The 27,143-nt window shown below is 44.0% G+C and overlaps 1 protein-coding gene, 2 non-coding genes and 1 pseudogene across 6 annotated transcripts in view; 3 read left to right on the forward strand and 1 right to left on the reverse strand.

The window, feature by feature from the left end:
* Nucleotides 1-10,864: 10,864 nt before the first annotated feature.
* LOC123813313 lies at nt 10,865-10,987 on the forward strand (annotated as a pseudogene).
* A 1,989-nt stretch (nt 10,988-12,976) lies between these two features.
* Nucleotides 12,977-27,143, forward strand: part of LOC123810848 (hepatitis A virus cellular receptor 1 homolog) — a 32,715-nt gene continuing 18,548 nt past the window's right edge. For 3 of the 4 annotated variants that reach the window (XM_045826751.1, XM_045826752.1, XM_045826755.1), the window contains exons 1-6: nt 12,977-13,169; nt 13,255-13,567; nt 16,031-16,088; nt 17,653-17,991; nt 20,915-21,004; nt 22,958-23,047. In XM_045826751.1, coding sequence (XP_045682707.1) covers nt 16,043-16,088; nt 17,653-17,991; nt 20,915-21,004; nt 22,958-23,047 — 565 coding nt within the window. In that variant the 5' untranslated portion in view covers nt 12,977-13,169; nt 13,255-13,567; nt 16,031-16,042. The remainder of the gene's footprint in view (nt 13,170-13,254; nt 13,568-16,030; nt 16,089-17,652; nt 17,992-20,914; nt 21,005-22,957; nt 23,048-27,143) is intronic. The other variant, XM_045826753.1, reaches the window with a different exon arrangement.
* LOC123813268 lies at nt 16,957-17,060 on the reverse strand. Its single transcript, XR_006784707.1, has one exon. It is a non-coding gene; the product is annotated as a small nucleolar RNA U13 (small nucleolar RNA).
* On the forward strand, nt 23,665-23,807 carry LOC123813266. The gene has a single exon (XR_006784706.1). It is a non-coding gene; the product is annotated as a small nucleolar RNA SNORA79 (small nucleolar RNA).

A 27,143-nucleotide genomic window follows, 5' to 3' on the forward strand; every position in this document is an offset into this window, starting at 1 on the left:
AAGTATTGACTTAATATTAAATTATTTTTTGCCCTGGCTGGTGTGACTCAGCAGACTGAGCACCAGCTTGAAAGCTGGAAAGTTGGTGATTTGTGCCCTGTCAGGGCACATGCCTGGGTTGCGGGCCAGATCCCCAGTTGGGGACGTGTGAGGAACCAACTGATGTTCCTCTCACAGGTTTCCTTCTCTATCTCTCTACCTCTCTCTAAAATTAAATAAATAAAATCTTTTAAAAATATTATTTTTTCTGCAAATATATTAATCTTGTAGAATGTATTGAGATTTCATTGTCGACAATCTGTCCTGGAACATTAGGACACAGTTGTAACTAAAACCGTATTTTAAACTTGAGAAATTTGGCACCTCTTGAAGAAGTAGCAGAACCAATCTTTCACTGATGGTGAAGATAATTGTGAGTACATGAAAGTGTGAGGGTCTCTTACTAGTTTCACTTTATTCACGCTGACAAAGAGATTTTTGTTTTCATTTTGAAAGCTGTTTTTCTCAGGCTCATCAGTAGTCTCTGCCTGGCACCGTCGATGCGCCGTGGGTCCCCAGGACAAGGGCAGGTGGGGCAAGATCGGGAAGTCAGGTGTGCCTGGCACTCCGCTACGTGCTGGGGCTGGAGCAGAGAACAACCCTGAACTTCAGTTCTTGAGGAGCTGCAGTTTAGTAGGGGACCCCCACCCCCAAACCATCAATTCAGGTACCAACTAATGCTGCAGAGAGTGAGAATATAGTGACAGAGCCGGGTTTCTCAGCTGTGGCATTTGGAGCCAGATAACTGTTCGTTGTGGGGGCCGTCTGTGCATCATAGGATGTTTAGCAGCATCCCTGACCTCTACCAAAAGGGGACAGTTGTGATCCTCCAGTGCTGACAACTGCAGATGTCTTCTGAGAGGCAGTATCATCCCCGGTTGAAAATCCCTGTGATACAGGATGCTGGGGGGTAAGGCGTGTGGGTGGGGAGTGGTGCAGGGTTGGTCAGGGACTGCTGCTGAGAAAGAGGTGACATTTGAGTTAAACCAAACAAGGCGGCCACTTGGTGGAATCCACCACACGCGTGGATTTGGGGCAGGAAGAAGCTTGTGCAGTAAGAGGGAGAGAGTAAGGTGTGTTCCAAGGACTAAAAAAGCCAACGTGGCTGCAGCCAAGTGAATGACGAGGGTGGAAAAGAGATGAGGCTGGAGACAGGGGCACTGTCTCACGGGTGCTGGCTGCAAAGGGCGCTTTGAACACATGTGTTTGAGAATGATGCTAACACTTACTCACGTGCTTTAGTGCCACTCTCCTAAGTTTATATAGAAAGGGCTGGTTAGGTTGGGGTGACAGAAGATGGTATATAGGGGAAGGATAGTGGGAGTGGGGCACATCTTGACAGAGAGGGGTTTTTCGCAAAGCAGTGTGAGGGCTTCTGGAGAGGCGCCCTGGAAGAAGAAGGGGGGGCAGGCAGTTTGTCTCTGGTCTGCTGGGTGGGGTAGCTGCTGAACCCAGTCTTCCCAAACTTGCAGCCAGGGGTAGTGGAGTGATGCAGGGGCTGCTTCTGGTTAGTTCATGATGGACTTAAGAAATACGTATGTGCTTTGATGTGTATTTTTAGAAAACAATGCATCAAAAACATAATTTAGCCCTGGCAGGTGTGGCTTTGTGGATTGACCCTCAGCCTGAGAGACAAAAGGTTGCTGGTTGATTCCTGGTCAGGGCATGTGCCTGGACTGTGGGCCAGGTCCCCGGTTGAGGGGCATGTGGGAGGCAGCCTATTGAGGTTTCTCTCCCTCTTTTTCTCTCTCCATCCCCTCTCACTAAAAAGGAATAAAATCTTCAAAAAAAATTTTTAAACACCATAAGATGACTACCATATTAAAGTTAATGAAAACAACTTGAGTGAGTAGTGGCAAAAAGCCATGTGGGTGTGGCAAAGCTTATGTAGATGCTGGAAGTGGTGGAGGCAATAGATTAGATAAGCTGGGAGCTTGTTTGAGTACTGATTCCTGGGCCATACTCCTAGGCATTCTGGCTCAGATGTGAGCTAAGATTTTACCTTTTTGTTTGTTCAAATTACAGATGAAGAGCTATTACAAACTATTTTACATTTTAACAAAAACACATTTCACCAAAGAACACATGCAAAAAAGAACATGGAGTAATTCTGCATTCCTACTTATTTCAGAAATAAATTACATGAAATGAACACAAAGACTTTATATTTAGACTGTGTGGGGATTGTAATACTTTTTTTGGAGGCTAAGCAAAATTACTTAGAGTTCCCAAAATATAGGAAAACCCTAAGAATTGCAGGGGAAGCATATTTACACTCTGAATCTCGTAGCCTAGTTGTTGAGAAATGTTTCTTCCAAGTTCAGAGTGCTCTCTGGAGGGAAAGGAATAATTTGTCTTTTGTTCTCCCCCTGACCAAGCTCTTTTTTCAGTTGGTTGTGGAGAAACATGACCTCCCAAGACACTCTTCCAATTATTGATTACATCAGATTATCAGAGAAAAAAGAAACAAAAAGCATTGCTCCACCCAAGACTCTCCTTTGACTCTTGATCACTTCGGATTATCAGGGAAAAGAGAAACCAAAAGCATTGCTCCACCCAGGGAAAAGGTGCTGATAGCCAACAAAAAGTGAGGTGGGGCCTTATCAGCCTTGACTACTCACCTGGGAACCTAAGAACCTTAGGATGCCTGGGAATCCAATCATCAGGTTCCCTTAGGGATTCCCTTAGGGCAGGGTGTGCAAGTCAGGTCCCTGGTTGGGGGCGTGCAAAAGGCAATGGATCCGTGTGTCTCTCCAACACTGATGTTTCTCTCCCTCTCTTTCTCCTTCCCTTCCCCTCTCTCTAACAGTAAACAAGTAAAATCTGTAACACATAAAATAAAATTTGTATGTAATGACCAATATTCTAACAAAACTAGTGATCACTTTTATACCAATGCATATTCAAAATTTCTCTGATTTCCCCCCAAAATCTGTTTATAATTAATCAATCCAAATCGGTATCTAAGCAAATTCATAGATTGCACTTGGTTGTTATGTTTTTTAAGTTTCTTTTCATCTGGAACAGTGACTCCTTCCTTTTTTTCATGCCATTGACTTCTTGAAAAACTAGATCAGTTATTCTGTAAAATGTTTTGTACGTGGATTCTCAGTTTGTTTGATTTCTTACAAGGTGAAAGAGCTGTATGTTTGACTAAACCCGATTTCAATATTTTTGTAAAAAATACTTTATAAGTGTCATTAAAGTGCTATTTTTTATTGCTGTTCAAGTACAGTTGTCTGTCCTCTTTCCACCACTCCCCCCACCCCAGTCATCCCCACCTCCCTCCCCTGAGTCCACACCACCTTGGTTTTGTCCATGTGTCCTTTATAGTTGTTCCTGTAAACTCTTCACCCTTCTCCCCCCCCCCCCCATTATCCCCTTCCACTTCCCCTCTGGTCACTGTCAGTTTATTCTTTTTTTTTTTTAATTTTTTAATTTATTTTTAGAGAGGGAAGAGAGGGAGATAGAGAGAGAGAGAGAGAGAGAAACATCAATGTGAGGTTGCTGGGGGTTATGGCCTGCAACCCAGGCATGTACCCTGGCTGGGAATCGACAGTTTGTTCTTTACTTAGATGTTTCTGATTATATCTTTGCTTGCTTGTCTGTTTTGTTGATTAGGTTCCGCTTAAAGGTGAGATCATATGGTATTTGTCTTTCCCTGCCTAGTTTATTTCACTTAGCATAATGCTCTCCAGTTCCATCCATGCTGTCGCAAAGGGTAGGAGTTCCTTCTTTCTTTCCGCTGAGTAGTATTGCATCATGTAAATGTACCATAGTTTTTTGATCCATTCATTTGCTGATGGGCACCTAGGTTGCTTCCAGCACTTGGCTATTGTAAATTGTGCTGCTATGAACATTGGGGTGTATAGGTCCTTTTGGATTGGTGTTTCAGGGTTCCTAGGGTATAATCCCAGCAGTGGAATTGTAGGGTCAAGAGATAGTTCCATTTTTCATTTTCTGAGGAAATTCCATACCGTTTTTCATAATAACTGCACCAGTCTGCATTCCCACCAACAGGGCACTAGGGTTCCCTATTCTCCATGTTCTCTCCAACACTTGTTTGTTGATTTGTTTATGATGGCCATTCTCACCGGTGTGAAGTGGTATCTTGCTGTGGTTTTAATTTGCATCTCTCTGATGGCTAGAGATACTGAGCATCTTTTCTTATGTCTCTGGACACTTTGTATGTCCTCTTTGGAGAAGTGTCTGTTCAAGACCTTTGCCCATTTTTTAATTGGGTGTTTTAGCTCCCTAGAGTAGTGCCATGCGAGTTCTTTAGACATTTTGGAGATCAAACCCTTGTCTGAGGTATCATTGCCAAATATGTTTTCCCATATGGTTGGTTCTCTTTTCATTTTAATGTTGTTTCCTTTAGCTGTGCAGAAGCTTTTTATTTTGTTGAGATCCCATTTGTTTGTTTATTCTTTCATTTTTGTCCCTTGCTCTAGGGGACATATCAGTGAAAATGCAAAGTAGGAATGTACTTGGGTCTGGACTTAAACAAACCTAAGAGAACATTTTTATTTTATCATTTTTTAGGATTAAGAGCCACTTTATTCTTTTTTGGTTTACCTTTTATTTTTCAATTACAGTTTACTTTCAATATAATTTTGTATTGGTATCGGGTGTCCAGCACAGTGGTTAGACAATCATACACTTTAAAAAGCGTTCCCTCGACATTTCCATACACACCTCCCTGGCACTATACAGAGCTACTGCAGTGTTATTGACTGTGTGTCCTATGCTGTACTTTTCATCCTCATGACTATGGGAGGGAAGGCCCAGATCCAGGCTTGGGGGCCTGACTGCCCATTCAGTTTACCTGGGGAGCTTGTTAACACCTACAGATGCTTGAGCTCCAGCCGCAAGTGAGAGGAAGCAGCGTCTCTGGAAGCAGAACATAAACCCTGGGACTTTTCAAAGTCTTCCCCAGGTGATTCTCCCCCAGGTGCAGCCAGGATTGAGACCCGCTGAGCTGTGCGTGTGGGGGGAGGTGCATGTGCTTGGATGTTTAACATTTACAGGGCACGTACTTCGTGGCTGCTGGAGCTGAGTTCCGCTCCAACTCTGCCTCTTCCTAGCTGTGTCATCCTGGGACAAGTTATTTAAACTTGGAGACTTTCTCCTCTATGAAATATGATAATCCCTGCCATACAGGCCATTGGAACAGTTTTAGGAGATGTTTTATGAAAAGCAGCAGTGTGGCCATTTGTATGGCTATTTGTTCTGTTCTTAACAATTAGATTGTGACAATGATGACGGTAACACAGCTCTTCAGACGTGTGATGAACATTTTAAATGTGCGATATCCTCTCAAGGAAGGCGTCCGGGTTTGAAAGTTGAGCGTGTGTTCCTCTTGTGCATTTCTTGTTTTGTCTGCTGCCCCTTTGATTCCTGACTCAAGCTCCCCACTCTCGGAGAAGCCTCATCCTTGCATTGCTTTCTCGCTTTAGCCGAGGTCACCCCTGCCTGGACCCAGTGGAGAGACGTCACCACAGCCTTTCCAAGGACGTCCACCACCGAGGGACGCGGCTCAGGTAATCATATCTGGGGTGTAGGAGGAAGCCTCATGGTGGTTTCTGAGTTCAGAGGATTTTGAATATGGGAAAAAATGAGGTCCTGGCTGGTACGGCTCAGCTGGTTGGAGCACTGCCCCGTGCACCAAAAGATTGCTAGTTCAATTCCCGGTCAGGGCACATATTTCTCTATCACGAGGATGTCTCTTTCTCTCCCTCTTTCACTCTCCCCCTCCCTCCCTTCTCCCCTCCCTCCCTCTGTTTCTAAAAATCAAAACATATCCTTGGGCAAGAAATTAAAAAAAGAAAAAAAATGAGGAAACAGTTTAAGAACTAAGGTGTAAATCTTTCTGTATGCCTAAGATAGTATTTGAGGAAAAGAAAGTCTTTGAGATAAACCTGTGTTGGGGAAAAAGAAGCTCCAGGCTAGGATTCCTGATGAGTCACAGCCCGGCCCAGGGCCAGCACCAGGGCTCCTGATGCAGCCGAGTCTGTGATCATTCACAGGAATGTGGCTGATGGGTGGATAAGAACAAATGATGACTCTCACTACCTGTTTGAGTTTTGTAAAGGCCTGGATATTAGAGACCCTCCCTAGGGTTTGAAGGGAGGTTAAGGAGGACTGGAAAGAGTCTGACATTTTGTACTCACAGGCTGTATGTATTTCTTCAAAATCACAACTACTTAGAAGAACAGATGGGGAGGTCCTGTGTAAGTTGCAATCTTTTCCCTAGAAGTTGCTCAAGAAAATCTTACAACCACAGAGGCAGGCGTTCAAGCCACGACATCAAATCCGTATACTGGCGCTCAGCAGGGCCCAGCTCCCCTGTACCTCTCTAGTGCACTCTCTCTGGGACGAGCCTCCGTACCGCACTGCCATTCAAACCGCCCTCATTTCTCCCAGTGGGTCCATTCTATTTATTTATGAAAGCAATTCTCATAGACTTTTCTTCCCTTTTTTACCTTGGGTAGCCTCATAGGAAACAGAAGTTACAGAATTCAAGGTAAGAATAAGGGGTCGAGTAGGGGAAAGCAGGAATCTTGGCGATTGCTACATTAATACAGCTTTGATCTTGCTCTCAGAAGTCCTGCCCTGGGACTTGAGGGTCTAATCTTATACTTGCTTTTTGCTGTAGGCCTGAATTTATGAAATGCAAACACACTGCTCTGTTTACTTTCTGATCACTGTAGCTTCTTTAGTCCTGAAGTTAAGGTACACAATTCATCTCCCCATTGATAGGAAATTCTTATTTCTATATCAATAGATCATTTCCTTGAACTGACCCTTCAATTGATTGAGCATTTACTATAGCCAGGCTTTGGGTAGGCACTGGGTTCTAGAAGTGAACAAGAAACTCAGAATCTTCTCTCAGGGTTTTATAGCCCCGTCCAGGTGTTCTTAACTCAGATAAGCTACTGGAATCCCTTATGACTCTTACACAGTGTGTTGTCAACCCCAGAGCAAATACGCCAGAATCTTCAGGAGTGAGGCCTAAGCACAGGCATTTTTCTCAAAGCTTTCCGAGTGACTCTAATGTGCAAACAGGGTTCATTGTATTGCAGTCTCAGTCTCCATCCCTGACTGTGTGCACACACATTCGTGTACACACACACACAGGCATCCCGGTTCCAAGTGTGTGCAGCTCACATACCTCTGACTAGATTTCAGTGCCATCTGGTATACGGGTTCAGTGCGGTCTATTTTAGGAAAAAAAAATGACTCTGTCTATTGGGTGCTAGCCAAACCACTGATAATTTTAGACCAAGTAGAGACAATATATTCCTGAAGACAAGATAGTCTGCAATAAAATAAGGTCAAAAAGGTCAAGTAAAATATTTAATTATTTTTATTATAAATGATCTATGTCACTATTCTCTCTTAGAGCTGAAACCTGAAGTGTGATAGTATTCATAGGTATCAGTTACATGCATTCAATCATTACTTGTGACATAATTTGCTCAATGTTCATCTCTACCAATAAAGGCAAACTGCATAGAAAATGAGGAACTTGTCTGCCACATTAACAACTGGATCCCCTAGCGTAGTAACGGATGTTTGGTAGGCACTTAATAAGTATTTGGTTACTGAATGGATAAACACTCCTTACAGTAGCCTGCTGAGATAGAGTGCTAATTATTCCCATTTTGCAGATGAGGAGCCTGAGGCACAAAGTTTACTAATATGAAGCCTTCGTGAGATTTATGTGTTTTACTCACTACTGTCTCTATGGCTGCACAGAGCAGTGTGTAACACACTAGATAGTTCCTGAGTAAAGGAATAAAAAAACAATACTCATCTTTCCTAAGATTATGACCTTAAAACAGAGACAGAATTCAAGCTCAAATTTGCTTGGTACATAACGTAATTCATTTCTTTGTATTTTGTTCCTTGCTTCATCCCTTCACCTTTTCACTTTGTCTCCTAAGCCACCTTCCCTCTGACAATTGTCAGTCTGTTCTCTGTATCTATGAGTCTGTTCTTATTTATTGTAGTTATTGATTTTTAGAGAGAGAGGAAGGAAGGGAAAAAGAGATCGAAACAATACCCTGTTATTCCACTTATTTATGCATTCTTTGGTTGATTCTTGTATGTGCCCTGACCGGGGATCAAACCTGCAACCTATGGGGATGATGCTCTAGTCAGCTGAGCTACCCAGCCAGGGCTCTTTTATTGTTTTTTAAAATTGCTCCTGTGCATAGGAGAATTGAAATAATAGGACAACAAATAATAGAGCCCTTTACCAAAATCCGATAATATTTTGATACATTTACTTTACATATTTTTCTATTTTTACACACTTTTTTTTTCTGAACCACTTTAAGGATGTTTCAGATATCTTCACACATCACTAACCTTCCTCCTGTACCTCCTAGGAATAAGGATATTTTCTGAGATCACACAATGCCATTTTGATACCTAAGTAAATAAAGAGTGATACAACTTTTCTCAGCGTTCCTCACATTATTTTGTTCTGTTTTATGGGTTCCCTTCCACTCAGAACCCAGTCAAGCATCCTGCACTGCGTTGGGTCAGTGTGTCTTCAGCAAAGCCTGTTCTCGTTACTCTGCGATGCCCGGGAAACGCTACCCTCAACTGCAACATTTTGTTTCCACAGGCTCGTCACGCTGGCCAACCTCCCTCCCGCAGGGTTAGACAACACAGTAGCCGAGGGGATGCGCTCAGAGGAAAACATCTATACGATCGAGGAGAACGTGTACGAGGTAGAAGATCCGTCCGAGTACTACACCTACGTCAGCTGTAGGTAGCGATCCTGACAACGTCTGCGTTGCCACTCTCCTTCGCCGTCACACCCAGCTTCGTTCTTGAGCGTGGGTCGTCCTCTCCGGAAACTCTGACGCTGATGGGCGTCCAGTGTCCTCCACGGCTACCGAGCACCCTTTTCCATTTTCCGAAGACAATGAGCCCACCGAGGACGGGCCCCTGCCCTGCACAACACTCGGGCCTGTCACAGCATTATTGCCTCTGGCCCCCGCCAGCAAGGCTGCTCAGCCCCGAGACTGGCACTGGGGCGTCAGAACTCAAGTGAGCTTCTGTGTGAAGCAGGAATCCGTACTGGGGGGCCCTGGAGTTCCAGGGATTTCGGTCCCATGATGTGTCCTCGAAGCTCCTGAGAGCGTAGGGAAAGCTGTGTGCAGGGATGCGTGCGTGTCTGCTTGGCCCAGAGAGCCTAAGGGCCACTGATTCTCAAGGAGCGCGCTGACTCATAGAAGGTTAAGAACCCACTGGAGCGGGACTAGGTGGTGTGGAAGGTTTCCCTGGAGACTCAGGGTTTCTGGGCTTTGAGTGAAGACTCCAGCAGCAGACGCCCTGCACGGCTCTCCTGCCCCAGGCAAGGAGAGGGCCCAGCGAGCCGGTGGCGGGGCAGGAGCACCTGGGGAAAAGGGAAGCATGCTCGGTGTGTGCTGTCAAGTTCTGCTTGGGGCGCACTCAGAGGGAAACGTCCCTGACCCACTTCTCCATTCACGGGGAGAACTGGAGCTGTGCTGCTCACAGAAGAAGAAGCAGTGACTGGGATGCAGCGTCGGGGACAGACGTTTCTTGGTGGAAAGAAGGCAGAGGGCTCCAGCAATCTGTATTTGTCAGCATTAAGCCCCCTCGGTGGAAAGTCCCCAAGCTTCCATCCCAAGACTGTGGAGACGAGGTCTGCCTCACTTACTGTCTCCCCAGTGCCTGTCACTGCTCTCACACATCACAGAAATTCACAGACACAGCTGTGTGCCCTCACTTCTCGGAGAACTCACGAACCCCCCTAAGCTCCATGTGTGCTCTTATGCAGGTAGAAGTGGCTGCTGTCTCTCAGCGTCCTCTCCCCTGTCAGGTCCTTGGAGGTCTGTTACCCCCCATCTGTTCCCCTTCCTGCTGGGCCCTCCTGGGCACGCCAGGACCTAATCGACAACACACACCTGCCACTGCCTGAGGACCGCCCCCCCGCAGGTGGTGATGGAACTGCTGCTGTGTCTCAGGCCCTGGATGCTAGTCCCCAAAGGCACAGGCAGCCTGTTGGGTTGTTGCTAGGAGGTTTTCTGGCAGTCTGAAGGAACTCTTGTGTGAATTCTCATGCTGGGGCTGTGTCTAGGCAGTTTGGGGAAGCACTGGCTTTTTATAGGGAGCTATGGGAAGGAGATCCTTCTGCAAAATCCTAGGCGGTGGCTCTCACACAGGTTGAAAATTAATTGTAAATGTTATAAAGTTATGCAATTATGAAGGGAAGGTCAGGACACACTGGACCAGTTCAGTGGCTCCCTCCAAAGGAGCTTCTCATCCTACAAAATCTGTAAGCAGGTGTGTGCGTGCACACGGATTACCATCACAAAGACGTTTGTGAGAGACCTTTTCCCTTGACAGGGGAACAGTTGATTAGTGTGGTCCAGGAGCCCACGGGTGCAGGCAGAACTAGGTAGTCTTCATCCCTGAGCTGTTTTGCTAATTGAAGAAATATTTATTAATGCTTCCTATGTGCCAGGTGCTGTGATGCGGAGACCAGAGAGACAGACCAAACAGACACATCCCTGACCCCCCAGAGCTCCTAGTCCGACCGGCAGGAGTACCGGTTCCATCCGGGCGGGCTGTGAACGTTCACGGGCGTCTAATCCGTCAGGCGCTGGTTTAGTCCTAGGAATAGAATAGGGAGGGAGCAGCTAAAACCCTTCCTCTGACAAAGCGTATGTCACTTGTCAGGGAGAATGCTATATTGCTATGTCTGAAGAAATAAAAACTTTGAGAATAGATATATATATATAGTTAATGCAAATTTTTTTCTTTACCTTACAAAAGTCTGGAAGACCCTTCTCTTTTTGGCAGCAGTAAGGCGTGCGGTCCTGGTCTCTGTAATACATGGAGGTAGAGGGTAATGGCTCTGGCACTTTCTGCCAGTCTGCCGGTTCTGTGCTTTAGGGCTGGGACACTGGTAAAATAAAAAAATCTGGAAGAAATGAAACAAATTAATATGTTTACCCCACAGGGGCAAATGGTCAAGATATAGACTTTCACTTTTTTTCACATGCTTCTGTAACTGTTGGATGATCTCCATTTTCTTTTGTGATCAAAAGATAAGTTTGAAGCATTATAGCAATTTGTCGTTTGCTAGGAAGAAATGAAGGTTGCTCTCTCCGAGGAGCAGCCACGCTCTCTCTCACTGCTTCACTAATAAACTCTCTCCCACTAATAAAAAAAATAGAAGGAAAGGAAAGGAAGAGAAAAGAAGAGGAAAAAAACAGAAAAGAGAAAAGAATAAGACTGGGACAAGCTAACTAAGCTAGGCGTCAAGGCCGGCAGTGGAGTGTGGCAGCAAGCTAGGACTGTCACCCTGGTTTTCAGAGTAGGATCCACATTACGTCAATTGTTTGCAATGGAAAGGTGGCAGAAAGGGGAACCAAAAGCTACGTCAAATGCCCTGGAGATGACAAGAGGTAAATGGAAAACAGTGTAATAGTATTGGATGTGTGGTTTGTTCATGGAGCGCTGTCTAAACCCTCACACTTTCTGTTTAGAGTGAAAAAGGAAGGGCTCGCTATGTTTTATCTGTCCATTACTTTTTCTAGGCTCGACATTCCCGAAGCAGAAATTCCAAGTGGCTCATCTGTCCTTCCCTTGGTTGTGCTGACCACCGGTTTGGAGTTCTTTTTACCCATGGAAGGCAGGGCCCTTCACCAGCAAAATGGTTCCCACTGGATTTGCTGTGGGTGATCTGGGACTGAACCCACACAATCTCTAAGGTGTCATTGCAATAAATTTTGGGGCATCCTTTGGGCTCATTCTTATTTAAATTTCATAAATTTACATGATACAAAATTAAACTAAACCACATGAGTTCATCTCCAGCTTTCTAGTGAGAAAGTGTGGATCTTTCTGGAGATAAGTAGAGATGCCCTAGAGCTGTGATTTTTAAGATTTCCATTAGTGTTGTCTGGGACTCAGCTGGAAAGAGAGGGAAAGGGGTGGGGCAGCGGGTGGACCATTTGAGTGAGAGGTTCTCAAGCTTAAGGGGGGCTCAGATTTGGGCCGATTTTCACTGGAAACCTGGACAAAGATCAGTATGAGCCAGAACTGTTCCTTTCAGGCTTTCAGCTCCTCTGTACCTTTTCTTAGTTAAGCTGACTACAGTTATAAAGGACATTCCAAGTGACTCATTTCCCCATAGTGGCGATTTTTTTTTCCTGAATTCTTGTTCACATTCCTTTGGCTTCTCGTGAATCTCTTTTCCCAGAGAAAACAGTGAGATTTTTAAAAAGCCTTATTTATTTACTTTTAGAGAGAGGCGAAGGGAGGCAGAAAGAGGAAGAGAAACATCAATCATTGTGCAAGAGATACATCGATCAGTTGCCTCTCGCATGCCCCCAGCTGGGGACCTGGCCCAACACCCAGCCATCTTTTGGTTCTCAGGCTGGCACTCAATCTACTGAGCTACACCAGCCAGGGCAAGATTTTTTTAAAATGATTATTTAAGAAATTCATGTGTGGTGGTGATGGTGGGCTATTTGTTTAACCATGCATATTATTTTAATATAGTTGTTTTGTGGGTGGGTCCCCTTTAGAAAATATTTTATAACATTTTACATAGTAATAAACAACAAGTCTTGGAAAAGCCCAACGCTATGAAGTCTCTCTGACCCAGCCCTCTTCCCTAAAGCTGGTGTGAAGGGAATGTCTCACAATCGCGTGATAATGCAACAGGGCACACGGGCTGCAAGTGAAACTGTGGATCCCAAAGCAAATCTGTGATTTTCTCCAGGTTTCCAAGTGGATGACACCATGTCTTCAAATGTTTTCATTTTGGGGTGGGGTTCAGCCACCCTGATAGCGTAATTCCTCAGGGAAACAGCCTACTGTGCACACGTGGTTCTGTAACTGAACGCAGTCAGACTGCCTGCCGCTGCGAAAGCCAGTTCTCGAGAGCCTCTGTGATGTAAAGGAAAGTGGTTTATTGGCAGATGCCGGCCGTCTATAAGATGGGGGACTCACGTCTCATCTCCACACCTCAGTGGAGGCAGAGGTTTTTATAAGGAGTGAGAGGGGAACAGGACAAAGAGATCAACGGAGGGGGTTGAGCAGTTCTCTGCGTGCAGATGAGCACACTTCATTCTGACAAGGTAAGCGAGGGTCTGGTATTCGTCACCCTGGTTTTAGTCATCCTGGTTCCAGGGAAGAAGGTCTTAAATCTGCATGACTTTTCAGGCCTGGAGTCCTACTTCAAATCAAGCTCTGAGCCAAAACTTCTAAAGACAGCCTAGCAGAGAACAAATACTCTTCCAGCCCACTGATATCTCCTTGTAGTCTGCTTAAGTTAAGTAGATAAATTCAGCAGGAACACTGTGGCAGTTTGGAGAAGTTGGATTTCAAAGATACTTCCCACTGTTCTTATGGAAAGGCGTGGCAAAGAGATAAAGAATGGAATTCTAGAAGATTGTTGTCTTCACCCATAAAGAGCTTTGGGGGAAGGATCGGTGACAGCCACCAGAGGCAGAGCTGGAAGCCTCCTGACTCACTGGTAAGTAGAACCCTCTGGAAATTTATGTCAAGGAGAAAATCAGAACTTTGTTGCTTGAACTTTCTGAGTATTATAGGACATAGTAAGACATGATGCCCTGGCTGGTGTGGCTCAGGGGATTGAGCACTGGCCTGGGAACCAAGGGATCACTGGTTCGATTCCCAGTCAGGGCACATGCCTGGGATCCCCATTTGTGGGTGCATGAGAAGCAACCACACACTGATGTTTCTTGCCCTTTCGTTCTCTCTCCCTTCCCCTTCCTCTAAACATAAATAAATAAAATCTTTAAAAGAAAAAAAAAGACAAGGATGATTGAGCCAATAGGAATTAGGGAAAATTTGGAGGGGGTGGAGTCTATGCGGTTGAGCTGGTAAATCCTGAACTCCTTCCCAGACGCACGTCAGAATTAAGTCTAAATTGTAGCATAGCCATTGCTGGTAACCACCTGAAGACTGACTGAACAGAAGGTCCTTTTAGGTTACAAAGAAGAAGCCCCAGAGAGACAGGTAAGAGGGGTGAACGTGCGGTCCGGGCAATTTCCACACCCCCGTGTGGTGGTTCATTAGTGGGAGGGACAGCTGGGCTGCAGAGGTTCCCCGCTGAGGAGCCAGCGGGCTGAGCGCCACGCCAGCCTCCCTAGCATGGGGCAACTGTATTGGGAAGATGAGTCTCCATTACATCCAACTTCGAACACCAGTGGGGATTATGTCTGAGACTGAGGAAGGGTTGTGGGAGACCAAGGCTCTGTACTTAGAGGGTTCAGCACAAACTCACTCTCACTCGGCTCCAGCACTGAGGCAACAGTCCCAGAATTGCCTGGGACGTACGGGAGGAACTGCATTGACTAACTTGAGGGCAAAGACTGGAGGGACAAGGGTCGGTAGGAGCTATTTCAGGGCACGGAAGCTCTGGTGGGTGTTATCGTTCCTTTGCTGCACTCTCCTCCCATCTAGCTGGCCCTGAGCGGGCAGGCATGAAATTTCTCTTTCCATCAACCTGGCCAACACTGTCTGCCCTGCTCTGGCTTTCCCCTGAGACCCTGCCTCCCCTACTTCCAATCCGCTCAGCCTGCTGGGCTTGTTCCAGCAGCTCCACACCCTTCACTAGAGCCTTTGGGCCCTCGCTGTCTCTTCTAAATGCCCTCTAGCACTACAGGAGTCCTGGGTTGCTTCTGGCTTTCCTTACAATCTCTCCCAAATGCCCTCCAGCTCTATAAGAGCAGCAGCTGGGCTGGACACATTGTACTGCCCCTCCCAAATGCCCTCAAGCTCCAGAGGAGCCATAGCTGTGTTCAGCAAACCACGCCTCCATCCCCACCATCCCCTAGACTCTCCTAAAAGCCCTTAAGCTCCTTACAGGTAGTGGCTAGCCTCAGCTCCCATTGTAGCTCCTGCCTTAGCACAAATGGTGTCAGCCTCAGCTCATATTGTAGCCTTTTGCCAGTACCCTCAGCCTGGCACAGGTAGTAACTGGCCTGGGCTTACTCCATGATAGCTCTGACCAAGTGGCCCCAGGACCAGCCCAAGTAGCAAATGGCCTCAGCCACCACAGGAATCCCACCTAAGCAGCTCTAAAACTGACAACTGGTGGGCAGCTAAAATAATGAATGCCTCATAGGATATAGGTGGGTGTCAAAAGGTGTTAGTATAAATATTTCCTGTAGCATAGAAATGCATACCTTCCAAAATAAAAAAATAATTATATGGGAGAAAATAAGCCAAATAGCTATAAGACATTGAGAAAAGAATTTGAGGATGATACAAATAAATGGAAGGATATACCATGCTCATAGATAAGAAAAATTAACATTGTTAAAATGCCCACACTACCCAAAGCAATCTACAGATTCAGTATAATCCCTATCAAAACACCAATGCCATTTTTCATAGAAAGAAATAATCCTAAAAATGTATATGGAACTCCAAAATAGCCTGAATAGCTAAAGCAATCTTGAGTTGGAGGTACCATGCTATTTGATGTCAAACTGTACTAAAAGGCTATAGTAATCAAAACAGCATGGTACTGGCATAAAAACAGACACAGTTCAATGGAACAGAATAGAAAACCCAGAAATAATCTCACACCTATATGGTTAATCAATCTACGAAAAATGGACAAAATACAGAAAAGGTTAAAGGCAGTCTCTTCACTACATGATGTTGGGAAAACTGGACAGACATATGGAAAATATTCTTGTGCACACTGTATACAAGAATAAAGGAGCTGGGAAATAAGGGTTTGCTTCCGAGGACAGCTTTGCCTGTCGGAGGTGCAGAGCCCTCAGCCACCCTGAGCTGACAGAGACCTGAAGCCATTGTACGCGGTCACCAATCCCCAGCAGGGGAGGCTCCTGCGATTCACCCAGTCAGGGTGAAAGCAAAAATTGCAATCTGAGCATTAAGACTTGTCCCCATACCATCTGGTGGGGGGCACACCAAACAGCCCATTTTCTCTCTCCTTTAGGCTGATACCATCATGCATTCCTGGGTAGCCTTCACAGGCCTCCTACTACTTTGGACAGGTGAGTGAGTGGGGGGGGGGGCTGGGGTTTGGAAGCCCTGAGCGTGTGGGTGTGGTGGAGGAAGATGGATGTTCTCGGGCTCTGTTGGAAGGTAATGGGTCAACTAGTGAGCAAAGAACCAGGCTGCAATCTTCCTCCAAAGAAATTGCTGAAATGCTCTCAAGTACAAACTCCGTGGCTAAGTATAACTGCCATTTGTGTTTGAACAAAAAAGGCGGTGGGTAGATAGTTGGGTATGCATATGTGTGTATGGGGGAAATGGTATCAGTGTTATTATGGGGTGGGAGGGAATGGAGAGGAGAAATGGGGATAGGATGGGAAAGCGACCAGTCTTTCATTGCACACTTTGTGCAGTTTGAGTCTTATGAAGACGACATGGGGTTTTAGTACCACTAGCACAGGAGAGAGTGTTTGTTCCTAACCTGCATAATCCAGCACTTGATTGAGCCTTCTCCAATTCTCTGGCTTCCCCAGGGGAGGCGGGCTGTGCTCTAGAGCTGGCTGCCATCCACTCATGAGAACAGGGGCCTACCTGGGGTTTTTAGAACAACCCTAAAGCACCTGATAAGCCTTCACTCCTCCTGGAAGTATTAGAAATCCATTTTCTAAAAATTGATTTCTAAAGAGTTTAATAGACTTCTTCCCTTAAGCCAACAATACTTTATTTTTGTTTTTAATTTATTTATTTTTAGAGAGAGGGGAAGGCAGGGAGAAAGATGGAGAGAAACATGAATGTGTGGTTGCCTCTCATGCACCCCCAACTGGGGACCAGGCCCACAACCCAGGCATGTGCCCTGATTGGGAACTGAACCAGTGAGCCACACCAGCCAGGGTGCCAACAATACTTTTTTTTTTTTATTTGTTTTTTGGTCATACGGGTAAAGTGCTGATGTCATAGCCAGGTTTGTGGGAGGCACATGTCATGCAAAAGTGGGAACACCCAATCGTCACACTTATGAACTACAGAAGGATCGGCACCAGCAATACTTTAAACAGAACATTAGCCCTGCTTATTTTTACGAGAGAGGGGTAGTGAGGTGACTTCATTTGTGATAGACATTCTAAAGTTGCAATAAAAGCTAAAACTTCAATGGCAATTGAATTTTCAGATGTATTCAACTGAGACAGTGACTGGCTCTTGGGGACAGGAAGAGTGACATCCCTGTGTTACCTATTTAATAAGCAGATCCTGTCAGACCCAGAATGAAACTCATGGCCTTGTGTTGCTAGAGTGTCATTAGGTTTGAACATTTTGGAAAGAAATTTGAAAACAAGATGTAAAATATTTGTGCTCTTTATTCTGGTGATTTCTCTTTTAGAAATTTATCCTATTAGGAAAGAATCCTAAATATAGAAAAAAGTTTAAACTATGTTTTAATTACAAACACCAAAAAACAGAATGCTGATAAAGATGTAAACAGAGAAGTGTTTCTAATAAAGTTTTCAATTCAAGATGTAAGGTCACGTGATTACCAGTGAAATAAACTACGTAAAGAGAGAAAAGTGGAAATAAGTGTAAAGTTAGAATGTCGAGGCCTTGTGCTCTGTGTTCTCTTTATTGCAGACGCTGTGGTTTCTCAGGCACGTGTGGATGGGGTGGCGGGTCAGTCGGTCACGCTGCCCTGCACCTACTCCACAGCTCGTGGGACCAACTCCATGTGCTGGGGCCGGGGGGCGTGTCCTCTTACTCGGTGCCCGAATGAGCTCATCTGGACGGATGGCCACCGCATCACCTTTCAGAAGAGCAGGCGTTATAACCTGAAGGGAATGATTTCGCAAGGCAACGTGTCCTTAACCATCGAGGACGCAGCCCAGTCTGACAGTGGCACGTACTGTTGCCGGGTTGAGTACTCGGGGTGGTTTAATGATTTGAAAGTCAACATATTATTGGATGTAAAGCCAGGTGAGCTTGTCTGCCTCTTCCTTTGATCACTTCACGTGGGTGAACTGAGGTGTTTACTGTGTGGTAGTCATTTTCTCTTCCTTTACTAAAGAAAGAGGAGGTTCCTACAATCCTATGTTTTAATAACTCCCGGGAAACAGGATTGCTTAGTTATGTAGAACGAAGTGTTAAAAACAACTTTGATTCAAGAACATTGGTTAGAGGATCTTCCTGGTAAGTAAACAGTCTCTTAAAGCGGTGCTTCCAAAATGTCAGTTACTTCATGAAAAAGCATTTGCTGCTCCACTGTGAGATATACTGAACGTGTTTTTCAAGCTGAATTTGCTCAGTTTAAAGACATCTATTTTTTTTTCTCTGAATTTATATTTTAGAGAAAGAATGAAATGTCTTCTCAGTATTCTAAAATTATTATGGAAAATTTCAAATGTATAAATAAGCAATATTTTACATAATACTACCAAGGAGATCTATCACCTAGTTTTCATATATGTATCAACTCAGTTGTGTTGCATATATGTTGTTTAAACGTATATAGTTTAGTCCTTACCTCTGCCCTACGTTGGATTTCATGAAGCATAATTCATATCATATCACAACATCGATTGTTTAAAAATTAAAATGAGTTCATTGCACTCTAAAAACATTTGCATCCCAGTAACTGTTCACCAGTTGCTTTTAAGATTTTCCTGAAATGCAACAATCTGCAGGTTTACATTTCTTCTCTCTTGAGGTGGGCACCTTATAAGCCTTCTTAAGGCTTTTTTTTTTTTCTAATTTCCTTGTAGTAAAGTCTTATGTTGACAGTAGAATACAGTATTTGTGACCTTAGTAAGCTGTATCTCTATTTCTTTTTTATGAAACTGAGAAAACTTTATTTGCATAGTCCTGATTTTTGGACTAGGCTATTTTTCTTAAAACGGCAAGTAAGAGAAGGTCAGCTCCACGGAAAAACAGCTGACCCTGGGGGGAACGTAGCTGGACGATGATTCAGGGCATCAGGGAAGCCGAAGAGCTGATGAGGTAGAGCTCTGGGGACAGCTGTGAGGAGGCAGCATGTGGAGAAGAGATCATAATTACAAAATTTTTGGAGTTGTGAAATTGTTTTGACCTGGTTAAATTTTCGAAAATGTCGTGGAAAGGAACTAGTAGGAGGCTTGTACAGTGCTTACCAATTCTTTAATAGGCAGGTATTTACAAGGCCACTGCTCTATCCAGTAGGAAGTAGGTCCATAACTGAGACAAAGTGACTCTCTGGCTCCAATAACCAATTCTGTGCTGAAGTTTCCTTGCATTGTTCACAGGCTCAGCTTTCGGTCTTCAACTTTCCGCTACAGCTTTTCCTCACCTGCATCTATACTTACATCTTCCTTGCTTCCTCCTGGGGAAGATATTTCCCTTGGGTAAAGGCAAGTTCATCACCGAAACTCTGTCTTGGTTTCCTCCACTTTATTTCTTCCTTAGGCTCCTTTGATGAGATTCTTTGCATGCTTGCTTTTCTCTCTAGATTAGATTTTAAACTGGAGGGAAAGGACGGGATTGTACACTTCTTAAGAGCCTCTGCCTACAGCTTAGCTCAGGGTCAGCAAACTAGACAGCCCAGGACCAGATCAGAGTCAGAACAGGCCTGCCGAGTGTTTTACAAGTAAGTTTTCTTGGAACAGCCAGACCCATTCATTATACCATCTGGCCTGTGGCTGCTTTCATGCTGACAGAGTTGAGCAGCTGCCACTGAGCCCATACATAGGACCCCCAAAGCCTAACATAGTTACTGTCCAGCCCTTTCCAGAAAGTTTGCTGACCTCTGCTTTAGACTCATGTCTTGCATGTAGTAGAAACTCACAAATGTATGTGGGAAAACAAGTTTTTCCTCTTTAAGGCACAGATTGGCTTAACTCCCAATTAAACTGATTCTCTAAAAAGAAGAGCATTCAAACCAATTGTCTGCTCTCCAGGGGTGTCTTTTATAGTTAGTAGAGCTGAGTTTTAAAGAATCTTGTAAAAAAACAGTACCTATTGAGAGAAATGTATATATTCTTTCTTTAAATTAATTGAGGGAGTGTGAGAAGGAAAGACTGAGAGAGAGGTTAATTAGTTGTTTCACTTATTTATACATTCATTGATTGCTTCTTATATGTGCCCTAACTGGGGTTTGAACCTATAACCTTGGTGCATCAGGACAGTACTCCACCAACTGAGCAACGTGGCCAGGCCTTCCTTGATCTACATTGGTGCCAGGCACTGTGTTTAGGCTTCTATCTAGTTTCAGCTCTCTGCCTGGGTAGCTCTGAAACCTTCCTGAAGTGGTTTTGAATCCCACACCCCTCTGACCCTATGGTCCAGTCCACCTTCTAGTAGAATGTATAAATCATCTGTGTGACTTAACATAGGCTGGTGAGTGTGAGCTAACCCTCATTTAGGGGGCAGGTCTCTTGGGAGGGTATCCTCAAGACTAACTAAGTTTAGTGCTATTCATTCATTCATTCATTCATTCATTTTTAACTTCCTGGGCCTAGTAACTACTTTTTAAGTTAGTCATTCACCACTGAAAAGACAGTGACAGTCCAGGTTCTAGACATTTTCCTCACCTCACTGATCTGTACAAAGATGCATAAATCTGACTGGCAAGGCTGGTCTTTTCAAAGTGCTTCGGTGTTCATCCTGGGGATCCTTTTCTACCTCTGAACTTCCTGTAATATGTACTTTTCAATATAGCTGTGTTTTTTGTTCATTCGTTTGGCTTTTCTTCAAGGCCTCCTCTGCAAGAGTTTCCTTGACCAAGACTGGAACTCTGAGTCCAGGGGGGATTAGTGCCCATTTCTGCCTGGGGACAGACAGTCTCTGTGGGTTGTGTGTGTGTCTAGGCCCAACACGAGGCTCTGTGCCCTGCTGCTTGATTAATCCTTGTTTTCACGTTTGTTTCTAGCTCCACCTAACGCCACCAGTGCTCCGACATCACCTAGGGTCTCCACCTCCACTCCTACAACTGCAGCTCGCACGCAGAACCACAAGACAGGTAAAGCAATGTGTGTCTGAGGATGGAGACCATCCATGGCATTGTGTTAGGTCAGATGTACAATCCAGGTTAAGAGTTCTTAGGGAGCTCCAAATGAGGGTATCACAGGGTCTGTGGACCCTGGTCCAATACCACATGCAGCTTTTGTAACTTCAAGTACTTGCAGAATGAGGAGACCCATTTGTTTTTATAGTGAGATTCATTATTAGCCAAACACCCCCAGAATACTGATCTTTGATATCTAATAAGGATGGTACGGATTTTCCACAATGAGCACAGGTTTCATTAAGAAGCAAATATAGGAAATGCCAGAGGAAAATGGTCATGTCAATGGGATTCTGTTCTCCCAAGGAGTTCTGAATAAAGATCCTTTCCTTTAGTCCACTCCATAGAATAAGACTGTAGCAAGGTTAATATTTACTCTGTCTCTTATGTCAGGAGACATTATCACTTAGTTCTTATGACAACCCTATGCATTGTAGGTGTGATTCAAATCTATTTTATAAGATACTGTCAAGTAGGCACAACACCAGCTGTCCATTCAATCTTGTTGCATATGCCTTGTGTAAGCCCTAAAAAAGACAAGTTCATTAGACGATCTAATGAATCTTTAGACGATCTAAAGACGATCATTAGACGTTAGTTTTTCTCCTCTTTATTTTTCCTGTGTTTCTTTAAATAGGTTTTTTGCATGCTTGCTTTTCCCTTCCTGTTAGATTTAAAACTAAAGAAAGGAGATTGGATTGTGTCTTCCTAAAAGCCCCTAACTACATCTTAGATCAGGGTCAGTTAACAATAGCCCCAGGGCCAGATCAGATTCAAAGTAGGCCCACTCCCTGTTTTATAAATAAAGCTTTATTGGGACAGTCATACCCATGTATACTGTCTTTTGTATGGCAACTTTCACACTGACAGAGTTGAGCAACTGCCACTGAGACCGCCCAGCCTAAACATTTACTGTCTGGCCCTTTACATCGAGTTTGTTGACCTCGGCTTTACATTGATTGCCTGCATGCTGTAGACACAAATATTTGTTGAAAGACAGTTTTTTTCTTCAAGGAAACAAGTGGCTGAATTCCAAATTAAACTAGATCTCTCAAAACAAGAATTTTCAACTCAGTAGTCTCCTATACAAGGGTTATTTTTTATACTCAATAGAGTTTAGATTTAGGAAAGCTTCTTGTAGAAAATAAAAAAGGTGCATAGTGAGAAAAAGTTATCCATTCTTGAACCAGGCCTTCATTGATAGGCTGCTGAGCCAGGCTTTGTGATTGGGGCTAATTTTAGTTTCAGCTCTCTCTGGGTGGCTCTGCGACCTTCGGCAACTGACTTGCAAATCCTACACCTCCTCTGACCCTGTAAAAAGTCAAAGACATTACCTGTGGTCTACTCCCCTTCTGTCCAAATCAATGTTGTTATCAATCCTTCCTGTGATCTAGCTAGTGCCTGTGAGTTAATCCTCTTTTAGAGGACAGCTTCCTCAAGAGGGTACCCTCAGGACTGACTCAATTTAATGCTACTTATGTGTTAAACACTTTGGGTCTGGGAGCTATTATTTAAGTAAGTCTTAGTCATTCACCACTGAAGAAACTAAGACACATCCAGATTTGAGACATCTTCTGTACCTCACAGATGTTTATGAAAACACTTAAATCAGATAGGTATGGATAATGTTTTGAAAGTGTTTCCACGTTAATTCTGGGTAAACTTTGTCACCTCTGCACCTCCTAGATTATATACTTTTCAATGCGGCTGTTTTCTTTTTGTGGGCTTGTCCCCATGTCCTCCCCTGTCGGATTGTAGTAGAACCAGGCAGGAACTCTGAATTCAAGGGACACTAGTGCCCAATCTGCCTGGGGACTGTCTCTCACTGGTTATGTTGAAGGCCAGGCCCAGCACAAAGCTCTTATCTCCTGCTGTTTGGTGAATCCTTGCTTTCCTGTTGGTTTCTAGATCCACCCAAAGTCACCAGTGTTGGAACACCAACTTGGCTCTCTCCCTCTGCTCCTACAACTCCAGCACCAACACCGAAACTTCCCACAGGTAAACTGATGTGTCTCTGAGGCCAGAGGCCTTCTCAGGAGAGGATGGAGACCACTCAGGGCATGTGTTAAGCCAGAAGTATGATCCAAAGTACAAATTCTTCCCTGAGTTCCAATCACGGGCTTCCCAGGATATGTGCACCCTCATCTCTTATTATGTGCAGGCTTTGCGCCTGCAAGTGTTTTCAGAGCTAGGGGGCCATTGTTTTTAAGATCAAATTCTTAAAGTTATTTATGTTTAGGCAATCAACTGCCAAAATCTTTGATGTCTAATGAGGACAGTATGAATTTGGCCCCATGGAGCACAAGTTTATGAGGAAAATATAGGGAAAGGCAAAGAGAAGGGTTAGCTTAATGAGGCAGTGACCTCACACAGGGCTCTGAGTGGAGATCCCACAGTTCTCCATGAAGCCGGACCCTCCACTGAAGGGTAAGATTTCAGTGAAGTTAACAGTTAGTCAGTCCTCTCTGTGCCAGGAAACGTTACAAGGTTTTTCACAAGTATTATATCACTTAATTCTTATGACAATTCTACACACTGTACATGTGATTCGTTCCTATTTTATTGTGGGTACTGACGGGTAGATACATCGCCAGCACTAACAATGGTCAACTCTTTGATGACAGTCCCTTCCATTGCCTTGAGGGCTAGCACTAGAATTTTAGGTCATTATAAATTAAAATTTGATTTTCTTCACTCAGAGCATTTAGAATAATAGGATTATCTGTTTATTCTTAGAAAATTGAGGAATCAAACGTTTAAGGCAAAAACTTATCAACTCAGTTTTGTTTCAGATACACTGTGTGAGCCTGTGTAGTTCTACCCACACACTTTGCCCTATTTTGAATTTCTTGGAAGCGAGTCTCACATCATCACAGCATTGCTTATTTGTACAGAACAATGACCCTATTGCAATTGAAAACACTTGCATCCCAGTAACTGTTCACCAGTTGCTTTAAGATTTCATGAAATCCAGAAACTGAGAAGTTTACAGTTCTTCAGTGTGGATGTGGACATGCTAAGCCTTATTCGATGAAAGAAGTAGGTGTTTGACGATTTCCTGCTTTCTAGCACTCCTTAATAAGTCTGTCCACTGAAACTTTATATTGGCAGCAGAATACAAGGTCTGTGGCCTGAATAACCTGTATCTCTCTCTCTTTTTAATTAAGATAAACTTTATTTTGTAAATTCAAATTTTTAGACTAGGCTTCTTTCCCTTAAGGGAAGTAAGATAAAGTCAATTGAGATGGAGAAAACAGCTGACTCTGGGGAAACTGTATCTGGGGGTTGATTCAGGGAAGCCGAGGCATCTGATGAGATAGTGGGCTGGAGACAGATGTGAGGAGGCAGCACGTGGAGAAGAGATGAGACTGCAAAATTTTGGAGTTGTGACATTATTTTGATCTGGCTGAATATAACATAGAAAGGAATTAATAGGAGACTTTTACAGTACCCACCCTAGTATTTTTTTACTTTTTTAAAAAAATATTTTAATTTAGTTTTAGAAAGAGGGAAGGGAAGGAAAAAGAGAGGGAGAAAAACATTGATGTGAGAGTGAAACATTGATCAGTTGCCCTGATTGGGAATCGAACCTTCGCTCAACCAATTGAGCCACAACCAGTCAGGGCACGCCCATCAATTTTTTAATAGGCAGGTATTTACAAGGCCACTGCTCTATCCAGTAGGAAGTAGGTCCATAACTGAGACAAAGTGACTCTCTAGCTCCAATAACCAATTCTGTGCTGAAGTTTCCTTGCATTGTTCACAGGCTCAGCTTTTGGTTTTCAACTTTCTGTTACAGCTTTTCCTCACCTGCATCTATACTTACATCTTCCTTGCTTCCTCCTGGGGAAGATATTTCCCTTGGGTAAAGGCAAGTTCATCACCGAAACTCTGTCTTGGTTTCCTCCACTTTTATTTCTTCCTTAGGCTCCTTTGATGAGATTCTTTGCATGTTTGCTTTTTCCCTCTAGATTAGATTTTAAACTGGAGGGAAAGGACTGGATTGTACACTTCTTAAGAGCCTCTGACTGCAGCTTAGCTCAGGGTCAGCAAACTAGACAGCCCAGGACCAGATCAGAGTCAGAACAGGCCTGCCGAGTGTTTTACAAGTAAGTTTTCTTGGAACAGCCAGACCCATTCATTATACCATCTGGCCTGTGGCTGCTTTCATGCTGACAGAGTTGAGCAGCTGCCACTGAGCCCATACATAGGGCCCCCAAAGCCTAACACAGTTACTGTCCAGCCCTTTCCAGAAAGTTTGCTGACCTCTGCTTTAGACTCCTGTCTTGCATGTAGTAGAAACTCACAAATGTGGAAAACAAGTTTTTCCTCTTTAAGGCACGGATTGGCTTAACTCCCAATTAAACTGATTCTATAAAAAGAAGAGCATTCAAACCAATTGTTCTCCAAGGGTTTCTTTTATAGTTAATAGAGTTGAGTTTTAAGGACGTTTCTGGTAAAAACAAATGAAAACAGGTGCCTGGTGAGAAAAATGTACACATTGTTGATTCTGGCCTTCATTGATCTGCATTTGTGCCGGACACTGGGTTTGGCTTAATTTTAGTTCCAGCATTCTCTCTGGGCAGCTTAGAGACCTTCTGTAAGTGGTTTTGAGTCCTACACCGCTCTGACTCTGGAAAAAATCCAAGTTGTTTCCTGTGGTCTAGTTTGCCTTCTAACCAAGTGTATAAATTGTCTGTGTGATCTAGCATATGCCGGTGAGTTAATCCTCATTTAGGGTGTAGGCCCCTTGGGATGGACTGATCTGAAGGCTATTTATTTGGTAAGCATCCTCGGCCTGGGAAGTACTGTCGACGTCTTAGTCCTTCCCTGCTGAGCAGACTAGGACAGGTTCAGTCTCCAGACATGTTTCCTTCTCACACATGTTGATAAGGAGATATAATATATGTATACTGTATTTTTCAGACCATAAGACTCACCTAGGTTTTAGGGGAGGAAAATAGGGAAAAAATTTGAAGCAAAAAATGTGGTGAAATATTTAATAATGCAAATAACATAATATTTCACCAATGTAAATGTAAACAGAACTCAACAGCAGCATTAACAACCATTATTTCTCCCAAATTTAGGGGGTGCTGCATCTTATAGTCCAAAAAACACAGTATATATCTAATAGGCATGGCTGGATTTTCCAGGTGCTTCAGGGTAAATCCCAGGTATCCTTTTTCAACTCTGAACTTCCTAGAATATATGCCTTTTAATACAGCTATGTGTTGTTGTTGGTGTTGTTGTTTTTCTCTTTCAAGCCCTCCCCTGTCAGATTTTTGTGGAACCAAGACAGGAACTCTCATTTCGGGGGAGATTAGTGCTTGATTCTTCCTGGGATCAGAATGCCTCTCATTGCTTACCTTGAAGTCCAGGCCCAGCAAGCAGAGAGCTCTTGTCTCCTGCCGCTCCGATTAATCCTTGCTTTCCTGTTGGTTGCCAGCTCCACCTAAGGCCACCAGTGTTGGAACACCACCTCAGGTCTCTCCCTCTGCCCCTACAGCTCCAGCACCAACACTGAAATGTAACACAGGTAAACTGATGTATTCCCGAGGCCAGGCGCCTCCTAATAGGGCACGGAGATTGCCCAAGGCACTGTGCTCAGACAGAAGTCAGATTCAGGGTAAGGTTTTTTTAGAAGGTTTTCAAGAGAGAATTTCACCATGACTCTGAGAACCCCCATCCCATATTACATGCACCTTTTGTATAAATTTAATCAGAATGAGGAAACCCATTCGTTTTTCCGTCAGACTCTCAAAGGGGTACGTGATTAGCCCAAACACTCCATCTTTGGCATACCGTGAAGATGGTGTTAGCTTTGGCCCTGTTGAGCACAGGTTTCTGAGCAAAACATAGGGTTATGCCAAAGAAGAAGGATCGTGTTAATAAGATTCAGGCCTCACAAGCAGCTTTAGTCCACTCTGAAGATGGACCCTACCCTTGAGGATTAGATTTCAGTGAATTTAATGTGTATTCTGTCTCTTTCATCAGGACCCATGCCAAGTCCTGTGGAAGTATTACATTACTTGATTTCTCACACCGACCCTACTTACCCTAGGTGTGATTCAATGCTATTTTTTAGTGGTGG

This window comes from Phyllostomus hastatus, unplaced genomic scaffold (genome assembly GCF_019186645.2).
Source record: "Phyllostomus hastatus isolate PE091 unplaced genomic scaffold, TTU_PhHast_1.1 phas_contig_150, whole genome shotgun sequence".
NCBI lineage: Eukaryota > Metazoa > Chordata > Mammalia > Chiroptera > Phyllostomidae > Phyllostomus > Phyllostomus hastatus.